This window comes from Nanorana parkeri, unplaced genomic scaffold (assembly GCF_000935625.1).
Source record: "Nanorana parkeri isolate BGI_ZX_2015 unplaced genomic scaffold, ASM93562v1 scaffold245, whole genome shotgun sequence".
In the NCBI taxonomy this organism is placed as follows: domain Eukaryota; kingdom Metazoa; phylum Chordata; class Amphibia; order Anura; family Dicroglossidae; genus Nanorana; species Nanorana parkeri.
The window spans coordinates 1,002,779-1,017,716 of NW_017306513.1; the positions used below are offsets into that span (position 1 = coordinate 1,002,779).

Below are 14,938 nucleotides of genomic sequence, written 5' to 3' on the forward strand. Positions count from 1 at the left end.
TTAGGAATCTGTCACTATCCCTGGATACACAATTGTGTATCCAGGGATAGTGATTGTTTTTGTAACTGCATATAATCATATTGCATGCGGTATGCAGGCGTTTACATCCAGCAGCTGTCACACCCGATCATTAATTTGAACGGGTGACAGTTGCTGCATGTAAACGCCAGATTACGGATTCCTGCTGCAGGAAAACGCAAGTTTGTGACACAGGAATCCCTAATCGTACCTGAAATATAGGGACCTAATATACACACAGAAGCCCTCCAAAGCCTCCCAGCACACCATAATATACTCCCCCCTCCCTCCAAAGCCCCCCAGCACACATCATAAACTTCCCCCCTCCCAAGCCCCCAGCACACATATTAATAAAAACCCCCTCCCTCCTTTTTCTTCCAAGCCCCCTCACCTGCTTTCATCCGTGCAGGGAGGAGGCACATCGTCTTGTCATACCCTAGTGATCTAGCGGTGATCATTAGTAAGGGCTGCACAAGACCTTACTAATGATCCGTCATTCGGCGGGAGCTCAGAACTGACAGAGCACCGGGCAGAGCCGACAGGAGCAGCTCTGAGGTCTGCATCCGTCGGAGATGCAGACCGTGTAGCTGCTCCCGCAAGTCGCACTCGCGGTCCGTGACCTTGTGCCCGACTTGTCAGCTGGCTGCGTGCCACTTATTACCAGCTTGCGGGCCGGAGTTGGACCATGGGCCGGTACTATGAGATCGCACGTCTAGATTGTTCACTTCTCCGGCCTTCTCCAAACTCTTCACCATCTTGTGAATAACCATGTTAGATTTCTAAGTGCAGGCTGAACAAGACAAATCTGTTGGTTCCCATCCACGCTAAATAGCAAAAACCAGGTTAAATTTTTTTTAAATTGCTATACTGTACATGCATACCAACATTAGGTTGTAAGAAGGAAGCGAGTTTGCCATGTTTGTGTGACTATTTGTACATTTATAAGACAAGAACAATCTTCTGGATTTCTGGATTGTGAAAAACAACCAGTATCAGCCTAAAAGTTTGAATAAAGCACAGAGGGTGGACATTTTAAATTTGTTAAAATGTTGGACAATACATATTGGTAAGGTCCCTTTCACATGGTTCCAATCAGGAGGGGATTACACCCATACACTGCCAATACACTAACATGGGGCTTGAGAGCAGATCTGCTTAAAAAACTGACAGGTGGACCTGATTAGAAAGCTCATGTGAAAAGGGCCTAAAGGTGATATACTGGTAAATACACGGTTGTCTAGTGTGAGTATCGAGGCATTGGATACTCGAGACATAAAATGATTAAATGATTTTACAGTACAAAAAAGAGATATTTTTCTTGTGTCTAACCCAGCCGAAGGGAAGTTCACTTCGGACTTGTACAGCTGATTTCAGCCGTACATCAGCTAAAATCAGCTGTACATCAGCTGCCTTCAGTCAGCCGACCATATTCGGCTGAGCCAAAGTGCAGAAGGACTTTGACTCAGCTGATCCAACATCTGGATCGACTGAGCCGAAGCTCCGTCAGCTCACTCGCTGCTGTTCGCCCCTATTCTAATAGTGAGTGAATAGCCAAATGGCATTCGGCTCGGCTATTCTGCTATCTACCTCCGAGGTACCGAGAAGAATAGCAAATAAGTGAAAAGAAAGTAAAAAAAATAATTTGCAAAATGATTGTAAAATGTTAAAAAATAGGAAGATTAAAAAAAAATATATATATTTGAAAGAAACAATAAATAAATAACAATTGGGCAGAGATAGCGGTGATAGATAGCTCCACCCAACTGTTTCCTATTGGCTAGCACCTGGTAGAATCCTCTAGCAGGCCCTGGCCAATGAGTAACAACTGGGTGATGTGACGGCCGGCTCCGCCCAGTTGTTATTGTTTAATGACAGATCAGCGTCCCCAGGTGATTTGGGGACGCTGATCTGTAAATTCCAACTGGGCAGAGCCAGCCGTTAGACCACGGCTGGCTCCACCCAGCTTTCATTTGCGCCACGCTTCGGCTGTCACTTCAGCGCAGTCGAGCCGAAGCATATGCCTTCGGCTGATGTATGGGCTATTGTGAATAGCCCATACAGCAGCCCTTCGGTTTGACTGAACCGAAGGACTTCGGCGGCCAAAGAGAGCCGAACGATCAGCCGAAGCTACGGCTGTATCCTTCGGCTCAATAGTGAATAACCCCTTAAGTGTTTTCCCCTAAAAGGTTGCTTCTTTTATGAAATTGGAACAGTGGATTAAGTAATTTGGTCAACTTAGATGGAAAAAGTACTTTGAGAAGTTCTTTGGAAACCTACTCCATTTAAAAGCACAAAATTATTCTTGCCAGAATAGAAGTGGCTGAGCAAACCCTGTATTTCCAGCTTGTACTTTCCTGTGATGCTAACCTGTGCCTTCAGACTGACCACTGAGGAAGCGGAAAGAGTGTCCTTAGTCCTTAATGAGAACCTGACCCAACTGCCATATAGGATGAGTAAAATAAAGAGATAGCACTCACATGTTCCAAGGTCTTTTGAGCACTAGACGAACAGCAAATACATACTACAAGAATTAATTTGTAGTAGATAAATGGACTTAAACAGTTTTGTGCTATATTTTGTTTTTTCCCTCAGGACAAACAAAGGTTTCTTCTGGTGATATTTTCTTTGATGAAATTCTATTCTTCAATTTGTCTGATTTATAATGAAATTGAATAACTTTTCTGTTATAAAGGGTGGAAAAGTTATTTTCAAATGAAATAAAGTTTTTTTAAAACTTTTGCACATTTTGGTGCACCATTAAAACAAAATGAATAAAAACAGAGAATTAGTTTAAATATAACTGTTTAAAAAACCCAGAAGAAAAGTGTAGAAAAATAATAGCTAATCTGAGATGAGGGTCAAAATATCTGTTTTTGACAGTAATGGCTACAGTAGACTGATGTGTTTACGCAGTTTGGCAGTAAAATTGACTGGGGAAGCAGCAGCAGGGGAGATGGACAGGGCATGCCACGTTTACTACCCTATGTACTTATGTAAAGGGTTTTTTGGGCATGCATAGCACCTCTAAGGTATATGACTGGTTAAAAATGTTAAAATATTAGTGTGTTGGCTCAGAACCTGCTGATATAAACTAGTTAATTATAAATACTCAGAAGAGCATTTTCCTTTTCAATGTTCTGAAAACTGTAATCAAGTATGCAAATGAAAGTAACCCATGACTTAGATTCATAGAAGTGGCCCTATCTGCTGTTCATTGTTCTTTTACATACATTTTATCATTTTCACAAATGGTGAACACAGATAACACAACAATACAAAGTAATACAGATAATAAAAACATGGCAATAGTCACCTCAACAGTGGAAGGCAGAAAGATCCTTAACATGCTTTAAATATATTAACAGTAAAAAAATCAGGTCTGAGCATGAAGGCCCCTTAAAAGATAACTCAGAGTTGGTAACTGGAGACAAAGAGAAGGCAAATCTATTAAATACCTTCTTCAGCTCTGTGCACACCAAGGAACAGGATGTAACTCAAGTCCATAATAGGGATAGCAGTGCCATAGCCTCTACTGAACCAAAATGGCTGACTATAGATATGGTCCAGAAACAGTTAGACAAAATTAAGGTGAAAAAAGCACCTGGACCGGTTGGCTTACACCCATGTGTCCTCAAAGAACTGAGCTATGTAATTTCAAAGCCATTGTATCTAATTTTTTAGAGACTCTCTAATGACTGGCTTGGTACCGATGGATTAGCACAAGGTCAATGTGGTGCCTATCTTTAAAAAGGGATCAAATTCTTTAGCAAGTAATTACAGACCTGTAAATTTAAATTCATTAGTTGGCAAAATACTTGAAAGTTTGATCAAGGATCAAATACCATTGTTTTTGCTGGAAAATAGTATCATAAGCAATAGTCAGCATGGCTTTGCAAAAGACAGAAGTTGTCAAATAAACCTACTTTCTTTTTATGAGGAAGTGAGTAATAAATTGGACAAAGGAATGGCTGTGCATATAGTATACTTGGACTTTACAAAAGCGTTTGACACAGCTCCCCACAGGCGGCTAATGTATAAGTTAAAGTCAGTAGGTATAGAGCATTCCTTCTGTAATTGGATAGAAAACTGGCTTAAAGACCGTATTCACAGAGTGGTGATCAATGATTCGTACTCTGAATGGTCTGAGGTTGTTAGTGGTGTCCCCCAAGGTTCAGTGTTGGGTCCCTTTTTGTTTAATCTATTTATAAATGACATAGAGTTGGGGATTAAAAGTACTATTTCTGTGTTTAGAGATGACACCAAGTTATGTAGTGGAATACAGTCCTTACAGGATGTCTCCAACCTACAGGCAGATCTGAATGCAATGTGTGATTGGGCATCTATTTGGCAAATGAGGTTTAATGTTGATAAATGTAAAGTTATGCACTTGGGGACTAAAAACATACATGCTTCATACACTCTAGGGGGAGTATGTTTGGGGGAGTCAATGGTGGAGAAAGATCTGGCTGTACTGGTAGATCATAGCCTGAATAATATCATGCAATGTCAAGCCACAGTTTCTAAAGCAAGCAAAATACTTTCTTGTATTATTCGGGATCTAGACTCCAGAGATAGAGATATAATCCATCCCCTGTACAAAGTTTTGGGCACGAGTTCAGAAAAAGGATGTTGTGGAACTAGAGAAAGTGCAGCGAAGGGTGACTAAACTCATAAGAGACATGGAGGAGCTCAGCTATGAGGAAAGATTAGCTGACCTGAATTTGTTCTCTCTGGAGAAGAGACGATTAAAGGGGGACATGATCACCATGTATAAATATATAAATGGTCCATATAAAGAACTTGGTGCCACATTATTCACAAGAACCATGCTTTATTGGGTGGTTTTGCCTTCCTCTGGATCAACAGGGGGTAGCTGTTTCTTTTTTTTTTCATATCTCTATAGGCTGAACTCGATGGACATGTGTCTTTTTTCAACCTGACTAACTATGTAACTATCCATGTAACGTAAAAGCAGTTAAAGTTGGACAGGCTGGAAACCGAAAAGTCCAGGCCAATCCTAAGTCAGAATGGCTGAAATAGGTTATGGAAGAGACATGCTTTTCAGCCAACTCTGCAAACCAAAATTAAGACTCAAAGTCCACCCTGAGCCGAGCTTGTGGGTGGGGGAGTGGCGATAACTGCCGAAGCACATATTGCCCCACATCCTCCTAACACCCACAAACTCCACCTAGATTTAATGGCCAGTGAAGCCATTAATGTGAGGGATGCAATCTAGACCCACATAAACTCAAGATGCACACCCATTTCGAGTGGCTGCCAGCCAAGCTAAACCAATATGTTTTTTTTGTCTTTGACACATGCATGTGTTTATGTATGTTTTCATACATTTTCTTCTTGCGTGTTTTTTTTATTTTCAATGCATTTTGTTTATACATGATTTAAATAAGGATGAAATATGCAGTAAAGGACATGGTAAAGATGTATTAAATATACAAAAAAATGCATGATACATTCACCATGTATATTAATGAGTCAGTTTAAAGAAACACGTAAACCAGATATGTTGTTATATATGTTCTTTTATGTCAAAAAGTTTATTGATTTTGAACTTTTCCTGCTTTTAATTAAATCACCCGGGTGACCCTACTGGCAAGGTGTAACCACAGGCACTTCCTTTCTTGGGGTGACAAACTGACAACAATAATTCCAGTCAGTTGCAGCACTGTCACCTTTTCATGTGAGCTTTACAGTTGGACCACCAGCAGCTGTGCAAACGCACAGTACACTGGCATGTCCCATAAATCCGTTCAGCTGCTGCTGGAGTGCGCATATGTCCACATAAAGATCATATACAGAGTCTACAGAATATGCACAGGGCAGGGGTGAAAAACATGAACAAAGTAAATGGAAAACTGTATTTTTTAAACAAACAAATAACATTAGCTTCGTTTACTCATAGTACTCTACATAATATTCTTTTGCAAGATTTTGGTCCTAATTTAATGTGTATAAAAGCACAAAAATTCCACATGCCCTATTTCTCAAAAATGGACAGAGTGGCAGTACATAAGAGTAGATGTGAAATGTATTTTTGCAGTCAAGCACATATGTTTTACTACAGGAAAATGGGCAAGTTGAACAGATCCTAAAAGATGAATGAATTCACTAACTCAACAGTCGGTCCTACTTTTTTTTAACATCTGTTTAAGAAGACATCAAAATTATAACTTTGATTGTGGTATTGTAAGGGTTCACAGTGTTCTTCTGCATACCTTGTTTGTTTCTTTCTTCTTCAAAACAACGTGTGTATACCATATATTATCAGGAAGTCTATTCCTATTTAAATTGGTTTAGCCTGCAGGATGTGATTCATCAACTCCATGATAAACATGTGGTCACCATAGGAACCCAAGCTTTAACCTAATAGCTGTTCCATCTGGGGTATTCCACTGAATCTTTACTGTCTTCAAATAGGTACTGCTGGCCTCCCCCTCCTCCCCTGTGGAGTTTGCATAGTAACTCCTTCTATGTGTCCAGCTCTGGTCTTACAAAAGGTATCTGTTCAATGCTGGATAGCATATCCTGGAACTATTTGAGTTTCTTTTTCTTGCTTAAATGATTTTTGTCACTGTTCTGTATAAGAATTAAAACATGTATTACTCTAACAGAGAAATAAGCCAAAATAAATGTTAAGTATAACAAACAGAAAAATAGCTAATTGCATCTGTAGAAGTATCACTGGAAACATTCTTTCGACTGCAGCACATAGAGGACGTGCAAGGCTTTGGAGTTAATACATTTTTGTTGTTTTGTAAACTGTGAAGAGACTTGAGCTTATGTCTGATTGCACAAAATTTACTACATCCACTTTACCAGCCTTCAGTAAACATTAGTTTATTAAGAAAATCATGCTAAAATCCCCTGGAACTCACAGTGTTCTGTGTAATCGCCATATCGCAGGCCAACTCTCAATATAGATAAACAGATGCCAAGTCCTTTCATTTGTACAGAGAGTAGTGTTTTTTTCTAATATGAAAACACATTTACAAACATTTTGCAATATCCTGGTTAAAAGAATATTCCACTTTAATCAATAAAAGGACCACAACGTTTTATTTAGCAACAAGGAGGGTTCTTTAAAGCAAATTGGAACATTCCCAAGCTGCCACTGACCTGCACTTCCCATCTGTTTTCCAATTTAGTCTCTTGTGCCCCTAAATTGACTCAACATCCAAAGGCTGGTCCAACCTCCTACAAGCCTAGATGCCTCATTATTAAATTATTACTGTGATGGGTGGTCTTACAATAATAGCCAATAGCTAGACTTAGGTGGCAAAAGAGGTGATGCTTGGCTGGAAGCTGGATAAATATTTGTGTACAAAAGAGCCTTGGGTTTTGGTTTGCCATGGGCATTGGACTAAAGAATTGACCTGACCTGCAGGCACATGTAAGTGCCTCCTAGGCTCTGCACCTGCCTATTTAATTTTTTTTTCTGGTTCCAAGATTACTTTACATACTGCACCTTTCATTGACTACAAGTACATTGGTTCGGCATAAAAAACTGATATGGCCACATGTTTATTTTAATACAATGGTGATACTTTGAGTACATGGTTGCATGGTTCAATTTGCTCCAATAGGGGGAAAAATTCCTTCCTGATCCCATAAGCCAATCGGATATTCCCTGGATCAACAATCTCTGATGCTGAATATACCTATAATAACTCAATATCCAGTAATATTCTGTGCATTTAGGAATACATCCAGATTTTTTTAAATAAAATTACCTGAGTTAGCTAGGACTAGCTCCTGGGGAGTCTATTCCACATTTTCACAGCTCTAACTGTGAAGAATCCTTTCCGTATGCAAAGGTTAAACCTCTTTTCCTACAGACGCAAAGAGTGCCCCCTTATCCTTTGCAGTGACCTCAAAGTGAGTCATTTGGCACCAAGCTCACTATATGGACCATTTATGTATTTATACATGGTGATCATATCCCCCTTTAATTGCCTCTTCTCCAGAGAGCACAAATTCAGGTCAGTTAATCTCTCCTCATTGCTGAGCTCCTCCATGCCTCCTATAAGTTTAGTCACCCTTCGCTGCACCTTATCCAGTTCCACAACATCCTTTTTGTGAACTGGTGCCCAAAATGGTCTTACCAATGCTTTGTACAGGAGCAGAATGATGTATCTATCTCTGGAGTCTAGACAACTTTCAATACAAGAAAGTATTTTGCTTGCTTTAGAAACTGCGGCTTGACATTGCATGCTATTATTCAGTCTATGATCTACCAGAACACCCATATCTTTCTCCATCATTGACTACCCCAACATACTCCCCCTAGGGTGTATGACGCATGCATGTTTTTAGTCCCCAAGTGCATAACTTTACATTTATCAACATTAAACCTCATTTGCCAAATAGATGCCCAATCACACAGTGCATTCAGATCTGCTTGTAGGTTGGAGACATCCTGTAAGGACTGTATTTCACTACATAACTTGGTGACTTTTAATTCCCAACTCTATGTCATTTATAAATAGATTAAACAATAAGTGGCCCAACACTGAACCTTGGGGAACACCACTAACAACCTCAGACCATTCAGAGTATGAATCATTGATCACCACTCTCTGAATAGGGTCTTTAAGCCAGTTTTCTATCCAATTACAGATCGAATACTCTATACCTACTGACCTTAACTTATACATTAGCCTCATGTGGGGAACTGTGTCAAACGCTTTTGTAAAGTCCAAGTATACTATATCCACAGCCATTCCTTTGTCCAATTTTGTACTCACTTCCTCATAAAAAGAAAGTAGGTTTGTTTGACAACTTCTGTCTTTTGTGAATCTGTATATTTGCTATTTGACATATTTACTATAGATCTGCTTAACTAGCTTCCATAATCTCCAAAGCAACTAATTTTTTGGTGTCTGGATTAAAATTTCTCTACAGAATGTGGCCAATAGCAAATTGAAACTTGGGCTTCCATTATAAAATTGGTTAGACCTAAATCTCCCAAAATGAGCTGAAATGTGCTAAGGTGTGATATGATGCAGCATTGTTAATGATAGCTTGCCCATGTATAGGATATGAGAAGACAACTTTTGAGCACATCATCAATCAAACATATTCAGCTTATTGCAGCCTGTGAGTATTTGTTTATCCATAGGAAAACAGAAAGATCTTTTTGCTGGTTATGTGCCAAACTCAATGTCACAATATGCTGTGCCTTACTGTCATGTAAGGTACATATGCATGTTTAAGGATGAAAAGATTGCCTTATGTTAAATTTATGGTTAGCCTATGTTCTCCAAGACAATGTAAATAACATGATAATTTCAGAGGAAAATACAGGTGGTTGGACCTTTGTTATTAAATAAGTATCTGGGGTAGGGGCACCGTTATCATTCTGGTAACATTTTTAACTGGAATTTGTTTTAATTCATTAGCTTGAATCAGTGTATCTGCAGTAATTCTGTATACTCAACATTTTAGAATTTCATCTGCTTCAGTGTCGAGATCAATGTTTCTATTTATTCAGGGACATTTGCACAAAAGAACTTTTTTAAGCCAAGTCAAAGTACCCTACATCAGCTCCATATGTTCAAGCTTACTTTTAAATACCATTAAAAAAGCACTTAGCATTTATATGCGTCCGACTCCTATAGCAGTCTGCTTTGGAAGTGTAGCAAAGAAACTAAATAGCCCCAGAAGCTATGTGTCATAAATCATTTTTGTCCATATTTGCTATTGATACATCTTCTTCATCACTGTCAGACATGTCGACTAATTTTGGCTTTGAAATCTTTACTACTCCACTTTTATAAATGAACAATTAATAATACACATTCCCATGAAGAGTTTTGAATTTGCTAAAGGTCGCTTGTCTCTGCATCATGTATCGCTTTCCACTATATGTTTCAAGTTTGATTTACAGATAACAATACGTTGATCATGCAAGTTCTCACCTACATAAATAGCACATTGTGGGAAAGTTCTGCTCTTTACTTGTAAGTAGAGAAAAAGCATTTAGCAACTCACTCCCCCACCCCCCTTGCCGAGCTACACACAAAACATCTGGAATTTATGGAAACATTAAGTGACTCTTAAGAAGCAAAGCAGGCAGCCATATTGTTTTTTGTAGAAACAAATAAGTTATCTGTAAGAGTAAGTAACTTAGAAGAAGGTAAACACACACACCAGTACTACTTTTTTGAGGTACCCATTTAAAATTGATCACCTTAAACGGTTATTTTACTAAACAGAGTACTTTCTGTCCTTCTAGTAGATATGTTTTTGGTGTGATGAGGTTAGGAATATTTGCATTAATGAAGCTGCTGAAGCTGCACACTAAACCTTCTTAAAGGCATTTGGTTCATTAAGGTCAGCGTCGTGTACAGCGTCTCATACATGTTAGTAGTAGCAGTATTTGCTGGATCACCACCTCTGCACTCATGAGTGTGTACAGCTGGTTATTATTGATTCCTAAATAAATAGTTAATAAAAGCACAAATGGCAGGCCATTTCTAGTGGGTCTTTAGATGGGACAACAGAAACATTTCGAAGAAGCCCTCTTCCTCTAAGGAGCAAGGCTGGGAACAGTTACTGGGGTTTTATTCAGAGGCAGCCATCATGAAGGTGGAGGGGAAAAAACAGTGCGGTATGAAAAGGTTGGTGTAGAAGGTTGTGGCAGTAAAGCATGACAGCTAAGAGCTTTGGATAAAACTCAGAACTGATGTGTGAGTTATATTTCAACTTTGGTTGCTACAACCTGAGCTCTGGAAGGTGTCTGAAAGCAAAAGGTCTGATTTACTAAATTGTGAATGGGAACAAAGTCAGGTGAAGTGAGGTAAAATCAACTGAAACCTGGTCAGATTTATTATTATGAAAAGTAAACAGAAGTGAACTTGTGTCCATGTCAAATATTTAGCCAACTTAAGGGAATGTGAATTTTTTTTAAAACTACTTTTGCACAACTGGAGGTTTGATGTGGACATGAGTTCAATTCAGCTGACTTTACACTTTTGTAAGACTGTCCCAATTTCACTGCAATTCACTGCACTCCCCATTCACACAATAGCAAATCGAGCCCAATGTTAGAAGGTTGAATCAGGAATTGTGCATGCTTTGTTTGGGCACATAAAGATATGAACGGCACTCCATTAATTTGGCCACCAAATTAGGCTACCAAGCCCTCAGTACAATGAGCAGATAATAAATGCCTTTACATATAGTCTGTACCAGTCTGTTGGTTATAAGAATATAATCACACTCTGAAATATTCATAGGTAAATTAAAGTATTGACAGCAGACATTTAAGGAACATACTGGAACACTGTACTCATATACATGAAGGTTTATCACAAATATGTGTTTAGATAAATGTTAAAGTAGAACTCCGGGCAAAAATATTATTAACCCCTGCAATGGGGCTTTTCTACTGCAATGGTATGTCCATCGATCTCCTCACATCCTGTACACTGTGTATTGGACATGATGACTCGAGGATCCTTAGACCGCTGCAGCCGAGAGAGAGAGGTGCTGGAAGTACCAGTCTAACAGCAAGCTGACTCTGTGGATCAGGTGAGTATAACTTTTTTTATTTTCAGCCCTAGACACAGCCAACACCGCAAGAGTTATTAATATTTTTTGCCCCTGAGTTCTGCTTTAAACAACTAGAAATACAGTTTTTGTGAAATATGAGTAGAAACTGACCTATGTGGGTACTGATACTGTCCCTATATTCGTGGATACATAAGATAATTGATATTGGATATAAATGGATGTATTAGACATTATTGTGTAAATCCAATAGCAAGCAAGGCTATAGCCCATGTAGTTTTCTGTTTTCAGACTGGCCTCATAGTCCTCAAAATGTAGTATTTCTTGGAATTCTCATAAGTGAAAAATACTGTCATGGAAAGCACCTGGATTGTGTGTCTGAATTGTATGTTTCAACTTTGTGTAACGTGGCTATTTGCCATTATGCTTCTTAAATGATAAAATGCCAAGGCCAATGTTCCTGATGTTGGATGCCTTTGATTTTTTTGGACAGTGCCATACAGGGTATAGATTAGCAGTGCAGGTGGCATGAAATGAAAGTATTCATATATAAATAGGCCCTCCAACTATATAAGCAGCAATGTGCTCCTATCAATCTGGTTCACATTAGGACTGGGGTGTAAGGGCCAGTGCAGTGTTTCATTCTCTGTAAACACAGCACTGTGTACATCTACAAAAATAAAATATATAATGTAGACAAAGCAACATTGTCCCATAGGTGCATTAGTGGAACATCCATTAAGTCCCTAGAACATGTCCGTGGGGAACCATTTATGTATTTAATTATTGGAGTGCAATTATTTCCTCTGGGGTAAATATCACTCCTGTTTAGTCTGTGAAGATTCTCACTCATCCAGGTCATGGTCTATCTTTAAAACATTTTCTTGAAGACATTTCACTGGTCATCCAACCAGTTTTCTGAATTGAGAAAGCTGGTTGGATGACCAGTGAAACGTCTTCAAGAAAAATACAGCAAGTCCAGTTGCCTTGACTTAATTTTTACAGATACTCCTGTTTAGTGTTTTTTAATGGTAGACTCATAAACATAGATGGTATCACGTAGGCATAATCCTATGGTTCTTTGTTACCTGTTGCAGGATTTAACACGGACTTGTACTGATCTCTGTATGCCCACCTCTTTCAGCTGAGCTAAATCTCTTTCATTTCTAAAATATCCAACTGTCTAGTGTGGACTGCTGGGGTCTTACAATGTATCTAACCCCCCAAAAATTAACATATAGCAGTTCACTAGTCCTTAGATGTGATATCTGAATTAGTTTTCTTTTTGTCAGCCTTTATTGCTTTATTTTCACTTAATGATCCTGTCAATAACACACTTCCTGTCCTAGGGTGACAGTGCTCACTTACTGTACTGTATCGAGAGCTGAAACAATATATGCATGTGCTTAGGGCACCAAAGGAAGGGTGCACCACAGAGTTTGTCCCCTAGCTGTCCTGCCCTTTAGGCACAAATGTACTTATCTTTGTTTGCCCTTTGCCTTGAGCTAACCAAAGACCTGGAAGAACACTGATGAAGGTTTATATATTGTTTTCCTTTTAGTTTACTTATTGAGTCTTAATGTCTTGTCAGTTAAGCAATGGAGGGACCGAGGGGGGCAACGTTGTTAGGATTTGCTTAGGGCATCAGTTGTAATTAATCTAGCCCTGACTGTATCTATGGAGGAACAACATTATCACCCTAGTACAAGAAGTGTTAACCCATAATGGCATTCAACAGACATTGGTTATAAAGCTATGTTAGGTGGTGCATGTTAGGTGCTTTAACCAATTATTTTGACTTGGATATCAGACCACATTTCACAGGCCATATAAGGAGAAATTCATAAAGCATCAATGAGTTAACAAACATTTTCTCAACACTGTATGTGCAAACCAGAATATTATAAATAATAGACTACATAAGTAAAGTATTGGGATTATAAACTGTATGCAACTGTACATAAGTTTTTTATTCAATTTTGTGCTTTTGTTTTCCCTTGCAGACGAATGTTTCCCAGCTACAAAGTTAAAGTCACTGGGATGAACCCCAAGACTAAATACATTCTACTCATAGACATTGTTCCAGCTGATGACCACCGGTACAAATTCTGTGACAACAAATGGTAAGAAATATTTTTGTTTAACAAATGTTGATCTATTTGTCCAAACATTCAATCATGGACTTCACTTCAGATTCAGTGCAGCAAAGAAATCCCTTTTTATTACTAAAGATACTCACTAGTAATATACATGTGGAGATAATTTGCAACAATCACATTGTAATATGATAAAAAAAGCCCCAAAAATATTTAAACATCAAAATGATGCCCTGCAAAGGGATTTAAATGTGGCTGACAACTTGCTTCAGATGTTACACGTTTCTGTGATGTCCAGCTAATTCTGACATACAGATGTAATTAGTTTGTTGCCACTATCATATGGCTTATAGTTGGTTGGTAAAGGATCTATCAATATATGAATAGAAAGATAGATAGATAGATAGATAGATAGATAGGTATTAGGGCGGCAGCTAACGATTATTTTCATATCGGATATGTATATATATATATATATGTACAGTATAAATATATATATACATATATACATACATACATACATACATATATATATACACATATACACACACACACACACACTGCATGTTCAAATTATCCCATGTAAAATCTGATATAGCACTGTGGGCCTGCTCATTGCTTGCATGTTACCAAGGCAACAATGCAAGGACAGGTCATGTAAGGTTTGTGATCTATTTAAAAATAGAAATCAGTGCAATTTCTACCTCCCTACCCCTCTTCTCTGCAGCATATTATTTTTTTCAGCACTGCAGGTACTTTTTAATAGCTACTGTGTATTCTTTTTTTTTTAATTCAATACTTTTTTATTTGAATAATACAATAAATAGAACAAACGTATACATCCATAATTACATATTAAAACAGCAATACAAAACAGATAACAATACAGACAGACCCACAAGGGGGGAGGGGGAAAACACCTCTCCTTATAAAATTAATTTTACTCTCAACATACCATATTTCTAAAGCCACATTACTCTTCAGAGTACCAATAATAAATAGGAGAGATATTATACAAGAGATATTATACCCAAGGTCCTTTACCATATTCAATCCACTTATCCCACATTTTACCATATTTGTCCATGGTACCTCTGTGCTTGAACATAATTCCCTCAAATCTAACCACTTTATCTAGTTCTTTCTTCCATTCCTCTAATGTGGGAGGCGCTGCTGAAATCCACCTAAGGGCTATACTGCGCCGGGCTACGAATAGAGCCCTCGTTATTGCCACCTTTGTGTAATATTCCACCTTTATGGGTCCCAAAATACCCAGGATACATAACATGGGATTA

The 14,938-nt window shown here is 38.5% G+C and overlaps 1 protein-coding gene across 1 annotated transcript in view; it reads left to right on the forward strand.

The window, feature by feature from the left end:
* Positions 1-14,938, forward strand: part of TBX4 (T-box 4) — a 110,203-nt gene that overhangs the window by 61,412 nt on the left and 33,853 nt on the right. The window contains exon 4 of the mRNA XM_018556662.1: positions 13,551-13,670. Coding sequence (XP_018412164.1) covers positions 13,551-13,670 — 120 coding nt within the window. The remainder of the gene's footprint in view (positions 1-13,550; positions 13,671-14,938) is intronic.